Below are 11,224 nucleotides of genomic sequence, written 5' to 3' on the forward strand. Positions count from 1 at the left end.
ATGGCTCTCAAGGGCAGACAGTGTTCCTCCCCAAGCTGCCCTTCCATCTCTTTAGATCTCCTCCAAAGGTCTGCAATCCCCTGGTCTTTGCCTCCGTCTATTCCCTCCAAATGGCCACCACTTTATCCCTGGTGCCCAAAAGGGAGTCCTGTGTTCAGCACATGGCAGGCCATGGCAGAGGAAGCCAGAGTGGACCCTTTTGTCCCATTCAGACAGCCCGTGCTAGCAGCAGGCCTATTGATTGTATTGCTTCAAGTCGCACCATGGGCCCACCCTGATCTCAAGAGAAGCCCAAAGGCTTCCCACAAAGGAGGCTGTGAAGCCAGGATGCCCAGCCTTCCCTTGTGCCATGGGTTAGCTCAGGAGGCTTAGGCCTTCAATATGATTTCTGCTCAGCATCATACTCTAACCAGATCTTTTTTAAATCTAGAGTCTAGATTCTTTCCAGAAGCCATTTCTCCCAGCTTGCTAAGAAAATTAAGATTTCCATGCCAAGGCTTGGGCAGCCTGCTTCCACTTAAAGACTCAATTTAGGAAAAGCAAAACCATTTACAAGTTGTATGTCTCATCTTTAACGAAAGCAGCTTTACTCTCTTTCATGAAAACATTCTTTTAAACTGTGATTGCCTGAAGAAGAATGGTAAAGAGAAATGTAGCACTATAATGGTCATATTTGAGAAGGAACAACATGAAACATAGCTTTCTAGTCTTCTGTTCCTTACATGGGCCTGGGACACTCTGGTTTACAAAGAGAATTTCCAATACTTTTTATCACTCTGTCCTTGAAACAGATAGCCACAGAAAATAAAAACAAAAACAAGCAAGCACACCCTGGCCATGGTGCCAGGTGGCTCTGGTCAACATCCACACCTTATAGCTGGGGAGTAAGTCACCAGGTAAAAGTGACTTTCCCAGGGTCCCAGTCATACAGTGTGTCAGCCCAAATCAGGAAGTGCAAAATCAGTTTGATTCTGTACAGTATTTCCCAAGTGCCCACTGTGTGCCGTGCATGTTGCCAAGCACTAGGAAAGCAGACATGTGTGATGTGGCTGCCTCCAACTCTCCATACCCTATACCCACCTGGGTCTGCCTTTCCTGCGCTGGGCAGCACAGGGTAGACCCAGATGGCTCCCACAAGCCATGCCCCACCTGGATTTGTCTATTCTGAAATGAATCCTACTTCTCCCCCAGTCCTTCTGAGAGATACAAGATTGAAATTAGAGCAGATCTTACTGCAAAACTGAGAAGCCCTCAGCTGCCTCCACAATGGATACAAATGTTAAGCCAAGACCAAGCAAAGACATGGTTCAGAACTGTACCTTCAGGATGTGTCTGGCACTGTCAGGGTAGAAGATACTATTTTCTATTAAAAAAAAATATGCAAACTTTGTTCAAAGTGCACTCTTGTAACTGCTTGGAAACTGCAGGGTCCACCTCCTTTAGCATTTCTGCTAAAGGGCAGTGATGGCGAACCTTTTAGAGATAAACACCCAAACTGCAACCCAAAACCCACTTATTTATCACAAAGTGCCAGAACTTCAGTTGAACCTAAATATTGAGGCCTTAGCTTAGAAAAAACAGCTCATGCATTAACATCTTTTGTCTTAAAAGAAAAACAACACAGGCGCCAAAGGTTTGCCACCACTGATACAGGAGTTTCCTCACTCCTGCCTTGGCCTTGGCTGCCTCCACACCAGCTCTGGGCCGATTGTGGCCTCAACTCCTGTGAGATTGAATCCTCTGAAGGCCCTGATAAGGACGTTAAGACAGAAGACATACTCTCTCCCTAAACGTCCCCATGTGATTGGGTTACCTTGATAGCCCAGCCCTGTCCAGCAATCAGGCAAGTAGACCTCTTCCAGGCCTAAGAGCCCACATTTCAGCATACCTAGTGGCTCCATTTATGCTCAAAGCACTCTACAGACCTCGTAGGAAGATGCCATCCTTTGCCATCTTTCCAGATATTTCAGGTATTCTGGTACATGTGTAGACTTCTTCTCTGGCTGTTTAGACCACCCCCAGCCCTGGCCCTGTTTTCTCCAGCCAAGACTGCTGGTCAGGGTGAGATTCCCATGCTTCTAATGGATGTAAGGGGTGAGCATAACAAAGCTTAGGCTTGCCTGAGTGAGAAGGGTGTAAGCCATTCACCTGCCCTTCCAGATCACAAGCCCCACCCAGTGTCTGGAAGGGTATGTTTGTTCCAGGACTAAAAAATGCTTTGTCTCCAGGGCACCGTCAGACACCCTCAGCCAAGTGTTTCAGATATGCTGAGAACTGAAATTGATTGGATGCAGGCCACAGTGGTCTATGCAGGGAAACCATGTGGCTCCTGCACTGGTCTCTGCTGCCACCATCAGGATAGACGGAACCTACTACCAGAAGCCTCTAGCCTGGCTCTGTATTGGTCCTCTCCTACTAGCCAGTGCTGTGAGTTTCTACAGAGCATCAGTTTGGAGACTCTCCTGTGGTGTCACATCCATCCTTGAGCATGCCTAGTACACCATTCCAAGACATGCCTTATTGTGCCCATGATTCTTGGCTGTGGTTGTTGTTCACTGAGCTTTGAATAAACATACATGTACTTATTACTCAACAGGCAGGCCCCTAAACACTTTTTAATTATAAGAAACGCAAACACACTTGTGCCTAACCCCAGTTCTTGTCAATCATTGCCTGTGGGACTTAGAAAAGTCACTTAACTATTGATCCAGTGCTTTCTCATCTGTGAGGTGGGACTATTGTCCACTGTCCATTCAGGTCCTTGAAGAGGCAGGCACTAAAATAGGATTTGGCATGCAAGAGAATCAATGAGGGAAACACCTGTGAAGTGTCCAGGAAAGAACTGGAGTAGGCAGGGTGCTCAGTGCAGGTCTGACACCTATGGGAAGAGGGAGAAGGGCAGAGAACTTGGAGAAAGGGTCCTAAACTGCACTGCAGCTCTGAGGTTCTGCCAGGCCAGTGGAGTCTGTGTCAGAGGAGTCATGTGTCCCATGGGACCAAGCTTACTCTGCTAGCTCTGCCAGTCAGTCACAGCGTGGTGGGGCAGCCTGGGAGCTGTGGCCTCAGCACATGCATGGTAGTGCATCCAGCGGACTGGTATGCAGGCTCCTTTCTGCTGTGCTCCATGCAGTGAGAAGTCTGTTTCCTCAAAGACTTTGCATGTAAGATTTTATCCCAGGGTCTGCCATGGAGACTGTGCTCAGTAACAGGCAATGATGGAGTAGTGATCATTATAGATCTTACTGCTGTTACGATATTTGCAGTACGTGCTCAAACAGGCTACACAGAGTGCAGTTCAGCAGGTGTTTGGAAAGGTTGCACCCTTGGGGGACCTGTAGGGTTTCATCACACAGTGCCTTCTGTCCCCTCAAAACATGCCCCTCCCAGAAATATGACCCCAGTACCCAGAGCTCTGTATTAAAACCAGTTACCCACCCTCCTTCCCATTACACTTCTGCCAACCCATAAACAATTTTCTATTAATATTCCTATTAAGCCAAAAGAGCTTGTGTAACTTTCAGTCCTATTTGAAAAGTTGGAGTAGGAATAACCATTCATCTCCTCTGGAGTCCTGGTGGCTGTGGTCTTTGGAGACAGAGCAATTGAAGAGTTTCCACCAAATGGGAAGGGTAGTGGCTGGCACTGTGGGTTTGCAAACAGCTGTGTAGACTTGGTGCAAATTGTAATAATTAGCTGGGTGATAATCAGTGTTATTAATTTCCACAACCTTTGGTGATTTCATCCTTAAATGCAAGCAAGTACCTTTCCTAGATGCTTATTGTATGGGTTAAATAAGGCTGCAAATGCCTAGGTGCTGGGGATATATTACTGTTTCCATAATTCTGACTTATACTTTTCTCTCTTGTATGAAAGGTCAGACCACTGACATAATGCAATTTCTAAATTATAAGTGGAGCTTTAGCCTTGAGTCCCCCAACAGTCGTGCAGCCCAGTTTTTCTTTCTGTCTGTCTTGTGGAGGATGCTGGAAGAATAAGAGGAGAACTAATATTCATTCAGCACCTGTGGTGTGTCAGGCATTATATTTGTCATTTTGAATCTATAATCTATTCAATTTCTATAGCAACCCATGAAGTCAAATTAATCAGAGCGACAACAACCTTGCCAGGTGTAATCCAAGGCTGAACCGTGACTTGAGCACAGGTCTTTCTGATGCCAAGCCTGGGTGCTTGCTGTAGCCAGGTGGCTCTGAGTAAGTAAATGTGATGGTGCTTGAGAAGCACTGAAAACTCCTGATGAAAATACAGAATGGAGTTACTATTCCCCGCTCAGGTTTCCCTGCACTGGGGTCAGCCCTCCCCGAAGAGCAGGATCCCAGTGTCAGGCATTCCAGACAAGCCCTCCTTCAGAGCCAGGGCTCTGTGGGCTGTAGAGTCATCCTTGGACAAGGGTCAGAGGACATGGGTTCATACCCTCCTCCCATCCTGGTTACGAGTGTGGCCCAGGGCAAGTTCACCCATTAGGTTCCTATTCCCCACTCTGGAGTAGAGTGTAGGATGGGGAAGGGATGATTTGGTTCCGGTCCTACTGTGTGCTAGGGACTATGTAAAGGGTAACTACATGCATGTTGGCATCTAATCTTCCCAGAGGAAGCTGAGACTGAGAGGGGTTAAGTCATTTGCTCAGGTCATTCAAGTAACAGATTATCATCTGGACTCTGATTTTAAATTCTACATCTATATTGAATAGGCAGTCCCTAAGAACACATCTGTCACTTTGATTTTGTCTCTTATGGTTTTGGCATGGGGTCTTGTTTTGTTTTGTGTTTTACTTTTTGAGATAGGGTCTTGCTATATACTTCAGACTGGCCTTGGGTTGGTATAGCCCAGGCTGACCTCAGAATCACAGCTATTCTCCTGCCTCTGCCTCCTGAGTGTGGGGATTACAGGCATGCGCCACCACACCAAGCAATTTTGTTTGTTTGTAATTGCTCAATAGATGAGAGGCACAGAGGCACTTTTCCTTAGAGAAGTGTGCAAACTATACCATTCTGGCTCAGGAAGACTTTTCTTTCCCTGCCAGCTAGGGTTTTGGATCTGTGGCAGCATTTTGATGGGAGGTGCCCTTACCAGCTCTAATCAGAAAGTGGCCCTTTGTCCCAACAGAGGAAATGAAGCTGGAGTTGAGGAAACAGTATTTTGCTCACTTCCCACATTGTCTTCTCAGTATGGCTTGCCTGACCAGCTTGAACTCCCCAGCTATGTCAGCATCCAAGTCCTAAAGCAAGGTGACAGGTAGTGACAAGGAAGAATAGAGATGAGAAAGAGGGGATTTGGGGTCTTGTGTTGGCCCTGCCACTCACACACCTCTGACCTGTGGCAAGCCTCCCAGGCACTTTGAGTGGTAATACCCCCTGCAGAAGGAGGTGGCCTAAATGAGAGGTCTCCAGGCTGAGCGCGGCAACCCCCTCCCTTGCCTCCATTCTTTCCGCAGCTGAACGGATGCCCCACCAGCACTCAGAAGCCTGGGCTCCGGGCTCTCAGACTGCACAGCTGCCAGCTTTGCAGCTACCCCATGCCCCAGCATGCACACAGATCCGGCCAAACACTCAGGCAGCTGTAGATAGCACTGGGCTCTCATAACAGCCGGGCCTCGGCTCTGTTTCCCAGCACAGATACAGCCCTGTCCACACAGCCCCACACCACACCAGGAGTCACCAGCAGTGGTGAACCTGGGCAGGATGTTCTCAGTCCTCACTTACTGGCTTCTCCCTGAGGGGCTTCTGTCACCTGGTGGCATCACCATTCTGTGTGTGGCCTGGGCAGGTCACCTCAGATCTCAGGAGCCATCCTGGACAGTTCTCTGTTCACACCTGGTTCATCAGCAATACTCAGACATGGCCCTCTGTCCTGAGCTGTGAGCGTCGGGGTGAACAAAGGGAGTCACATGTCGCTGCATGCTTAGTCCAGCTGTGGAGAGTCCTGCCCAGGCCACCTGTGCGGGCTGGGCTTTTCAGTCTGAGGCAGAGCCACAGATGCAGAAGAGCAAGTTGGAGCCCAGGTACCTGGGTTGCCCTTAGGCAAGTCATTACCTCTGCTCCTCAGGCTTCCTATCTGTAAAATAGGGACCCTAATGGTCCTGAGCCCCTGCGGTTAAGTGGGGAACTAAATGAATTAATAGTTCGGATGTGCCTGAAGCATAAGTCCTGTTTAACTTTTACAGACACACATATACACATACATGAATGATGGGCCAGAGAGACACTGTTTAATCAGGGCTTTTGCTCAGTGAGCCCACCATCAAGGCCTCTGTGGAAGTCAAGAGCCTTTTTATGAGGCTCACTTTGCCCTGCCCCTCTTCCTGCCTCCTGCTCCAGCCAAGATGACCCCAGAGCACACCCACCTTCTCTGTAGCCAATTCTGGGGATCCTCCTCCCATGAGCAAGGCCTTTTCTGGGTGCAAACGGAAGAAGCAACACTGCAGGGACCATTCCAAGCAAACCCCCTCCCCGAGCCCCCAGGGGACAGCCTCCTATGCTCGCGCCTCATCTCCTACCTTTCCCCACACTCAGCCCCTGAGGGGCACTCCTGCACTGCCTCGTCCCCACCCCAGGCCTGGACACATGCTGTGTTCCAGGAACAATCCCTCATCCTGTACATGGCTGGCGCTTTTCTTCAAATTCCAGGCTCCTTGCTGTGCACTCAGCCCTTCGGGGAAGCCTTCCGTGATGCCTCTAAATGGCCTCTCCCCAGCTCCCCTCATTGTCTCTCATGTTGCCCTGTTCAGTTTTCATCAAATGGTTATCAGAATTTGCCCTCTCTATTTTGTTATATATTGTCTAGCCCCGCCACACCCATCCGTGCATGCACTAGAATGGAAGTTTATGGAAAAGCGGGGCTTGGCCTTTTTCCTGTCCCTTTCTCCCCAACACTTAAGAGTGCCTGGCACAAAGCAAGCACCACCGTGGAGGGATATTAGTTGAAGGAACAAATGATGGGCAGGGTAAAGCGGCTGCCTTAGTGTCACCCACATTGTCTCAGCTGGTCACTCTCTGCCCTCCTCTGACACAGCCTCTCCTCTCCACAGCCGTCTTGCTGACTGTGTGCTGCATGAGGAGGAAGAAGAAGACAGCCAACCCCGAGAACAACCTGAGCTACTGGAACAACGCCATCACCATGGACTACTTCAACAGGCACGCTGTGGAGCTCCCGCGGGAGATCCAGTCCCTGGAGACCTCCGAGGTGATGAGCCCCAGCCCTCAGTCCCTGTGGAAGTGCTGGCCCCACTGCACAAGAAAACACAGGCCCCAAGGAGAGCCACAGTACATCCACTCATCTCTGAGGCCTGCTCCTCAGTGATCCATGGGCCAGCAGCCGCCATGACAGCCAGAGGTTGCAGGCCCTGCCCTAGCCCACTGAATCGTGGTCTGCATTTAGGCGGTGAGGTGGAGGGCAGTTACTGGGGATTGAAACTAAGTAAGGCCTTCACATTGAGCTGTGTGCCCAGTCCTTTTTATTTTTTATTTTGAGGCAGGGTCACACTAGATCACTAAATTGCCAGGCTGGGCTCCAATTTGAGATCCTCCTGCCTCAGCCTCCCAAAATGCTGGGATTACAGGCAATCACCACCACACCGTTTTCACAGTTGACATTCTGACAAGAGGTGCTTTCTGCATGCTAAAGTTTGGGTAGCACTCTTTTTGGGATTTATGGTTTCTGGGTATAAGTAAATCCTTCTCGCTGGGGGCCTGTTTTGTGGCACACACTGTTGGAGACTGTAACTGAGAGCTTGCTCAGGTGACTCATTCAGCTGTGCCCGGGGGATGGACCCCAGGATCACTCAGAAAACAAATGAGAGGCAATGGAGAACAATAACAGGCACAGAGCTGGAAACCGGGGTGGAAGCCTTCCCAGGAAAGGTGCTGGGCAGATAAAGGCATCCGCAGGCACGACGTTGAAGTAGCCTGAACAGGGGCAGCGTGTGACACTGGAGCCACAAAGGAGCATTTGCCTGTGACAGCTGGCTGGCCGGCCAGGTGCGAGTGGGGCTGTGGAGCCAGGCCTGACTACTAGCCGTGCTCTTCCATTCTCTCCTGGAGAGGGGCTGCAGGACAGGACAGAGCCAGGGAGAAGGGTTCAGGGCAGATTGGACACAGCCTTGTGTGGGATGTCAGGGAGTCTGGACTGCAGCTTGGGGCCGCGAAGGGTCAGGTGAAATTTCTGCACTTTAGGCGACATAGTTTTAGGGTTATGCTGCCCAGCCTGTCAAGCTGCTCCGTATCGATCAGCGAATAGATAAGGAAGGAAAGGTGGGTGGACAGAAAGACAAACCCAAACGAGGCAGTTCAACTTGGATGCAGTTGAGATGACCCAGGAGCAAGATGTAGGCGAGGCAGGCAAGCCGAGAAGAGTCTAGGCAGAAGAGCGCTAGTACAGACAGGAGCGTGGTCTCATCGCTCCTGGCTCAGAGCCCCTCTGCAGCTTCCTACTGCCCTGAAGTTAAAGTTCAGAAGTTATACTCACACAGAGTTTATGAGGTAGACTGGGCCGCCTCCCAACATTCCAGCCTTGCATCCTACCCCTCTCTCCATTTATTTGCTAAACTTCAGCCACCTTGGGTTTATTTTTGTTCCTTCAGGGCACCAAGTGACATCACCCCCACTCCAGGTCTGTCTCCTGCAGTGTCACCCCTCCCCTGCCTGGCTGGGCGTGGCCCTCCCGTCATCTGGCCTCCGCTCCTTCTGCTGCCTCATCACAGTGCTCACGCGGGTTATGATTCCGTGGTTGCCAGTCTGATACTAATCCAGCATGGCTTCCTCCACAGCAGAGCAATCAGGCACTTCTGAAGTCTCTTTCTCCCGGTAGCCCCTTCTCGGCTTCAGTTACTGAGTCCTTGTTGTACACCAACCTCCGATCACTGGAATGGCCAGGCTCAGTCCCACCACGACTCCTCTTCCCTTTTCACTTACGTCCACGGTTTAAATGCCATCTGCACTGTTGCCCTTGAATTTCTCTCTGGAGCCTTGATTTCTCCCTTGAACTCCACACTCATCTGCCCAGCAGGAGCCTAACAGAGGTCTCCAGGGGGCTGGGGATTTAGCTCAGTGGTTCTGCCACCCACCTCAAAAATTCAAGGACCTGAGTTTAACCCCTGGTACCAAAAAAAAAAAAAAAAAAAAAAAAAAAAAAAGCACGTCACAGAAGTCTCCAACTCAGCAGGCCCAAGAATGGGTTCTTGACGCCACCCTGCCTGCTGCCCTCAGGCATAAAGCTCACCTGCTGGCTTTGTCAGCAGAGGCCATTGGTTTTTCTGAAGACTGCTTTGTCTCCGTCCAGGGCCAGCCTCCTCTCTCACATCACCACTGCCCAGCTAAGCTCTGCACTCAGAGCACCCCGTTACCCTCTTGTCTCTTCCGTCTGCAAGGACCCACAGCTGCACAGTAGCCAGACTGCGTGTCAGCCATGGTTCTAAATGCATGTAAGACTCGGAATCCTCTCTCCGCACACCCTTCTTGGGCCTGCCGAGTGGGAGACCTCTGTGACGTGCTTTTTTTTTTTTTGATGTTCAGACGTCACGTCCTGGGGGAGCCCTTCTTTGACTTCCAGAACTGATTCACAAAGTGGCAAGAAAGATGGGATACGCGTGTTTGAATTGAAGGGCAACTATTTTGAGGGGATTGATAACAGTGGTATTTTTACAGTAATAAACTTTTTAAACTTTAAGCCCTCACTGTAATATTTGATCACACCCCACATAAGCTGCCTGAGGGCAGGAGCCTCGTTTTTTGCATTCCCTGTTCCCTTTCCAGCAACTAGAACAGTGCCTTACACATGGCAAATACTTGGCAAGTGTATCAAAAAAAATGAACCACAAATTTTATTCACCACAATGAGCCTAAGACACAATGGATGCTTAATTTAAAAAAAAACTTGAACCAAAGGACACAGAGGGGATGAGGTAGCATTAACCTCGAGTACAGACAGCACAGATGTTATGGCACAGTAAGTGAAAACCAACACAAAGGAAGACTGGCCCTGCGTTAGCACCTCTCATACTCTTTGCAAATTGTAAATGAAAGCCAAAGCCAAGGAGCAGTGCTGGGAGTCACACTGTGAAAGGCCTTGCTTACAGAGCACCACAGTCAACCACAGTTCCCCGCCATCCTGCACAGCCAAGGTCTGGTGTAAAGGGCTCCTGGCCAGGCATGGGCTCCAGAGCGGAAGGATGAGGACACCACAGGACCCACAACAAACAGCTTGGCTTGGCTCAGAATAGAGTTGAGCACTGTTTGCCTCCCAATGGTCTACTCCTCTCTATTTAAAAAAACATCACACTCTGTTCCAACTCTGAGTTCACGCTGTGTTCAGGCGAAGACAAACAGCAGACTGGTGACACCTGCACCGCTGACCTTCCACAGGGTCACCACAGGACGGGGGCAGATTCCACTGTGTTCCACATCCCGGGACATGCGCCCATTGCCTTTGACCACCAGCTTCAGAGGCTGCCAAGTGCTTTGCCTCAGGGAGTTCCTCTGGTTCCCTGCACCCTTCTGTGTTGAAACAGCAGCACAGACAAGATGGCACTGCCCAGGGGCTGCTGGGGATTTTTCTCTCTTGTTTTCTCCTCTTCCTCCTTTCTCTCCTTTCTTGCCTTCTTCATTTTCTAAATATCTCTTTCATGCTGTGAAATGTATCATACATTTCACTTGGTTCACATTTGCTTCACGAGAACTGTAAACAAAGCCAAGCTGAGCCTCCAGAATTACCCTCACAGCTCAGCCCAATGCACAGTAGAGAAAAAGGGATTTCTGTCCTTCTCTGATGGGCTCCCCTATTTCTCCCTGTTAGAAGGCTTGCCCCAGGTCCACACTTTCATGAGTGCTCAGTTCAGGACAGCCTTTGAAGGAAACTCCCGTCTCCTGAAAAGACATTTTATCAATGGTGGAATATCTTCTTTTCTCTCCTTTGAGGCATAAAGCAATAAGTCCTTCTCAAAAATTAGCTTCTGCCTATGTTTTGATTAAAAATAAACTTCAGAGCATTACAGATTCTTAAAATGAAGGCATTTCTGAGCAAATACAGCATAATCCAGCATAGTAGGCCTGTTCTTGATTTGAGTTCACTTGTCTCGAAATGGCCTGGAGATTCTGAAACCTCAGTTGCTTAGTGTTGAAATAAGCTACCTTTTCTTTAACCTACCTTCCTTCCTATTTCCCTCCCTTGACTTTTCCTTTTTTTTTTTTTTTTTTTTTTTTTTTTTTTTTTC

At 49.3% G+C, this 11,224-nt stretch overlaps 1 protein-coding gene across 5 annotated transcripts in view; it reads left to right on the plus strand.

Moving 5' to 3' along the window:
• The window catches only part of Tmem108 (transmembrane protein 108), a 347,129-nt gene that overhangs the window by 333,281 nt on the left and 2,624 nt on the right, over window positions 1-11,224 (plus strand). For all 5 annotated transcript variants that reach the window (XM_010625470.3, XM_010625468.3, XM_019207664.2 and 2 more), the window contains one exon: window positions 7,046-7,200. In XM_010625470.3, coding sequence (XP_010623772.1) covers window positions 7,046-7,200 — 155 coding nt within the window. The remainder of the gene's footprint in view (window positions 1-7,045; window positions 7,201-11,224) is intronic.

The sequence above is a fragment of the Fukomys damarensis genome, unplaced genomic scaffold, assembly GCF_012274545.1.
Source record: "Fukomys damarensis isolate Sample0158 unplaced genomic scaffold, DMR_v1.0_HiC HiC_scaffold_37, whole genome shotgun sequence".
Classification (NCBI taxonomy): domain Eukaryota; kingdom Metazoa; phylum Chordata; class Mammalia; order Rodentia; family Bathyergidae; genus Fukomys; species Fukomys damarensis.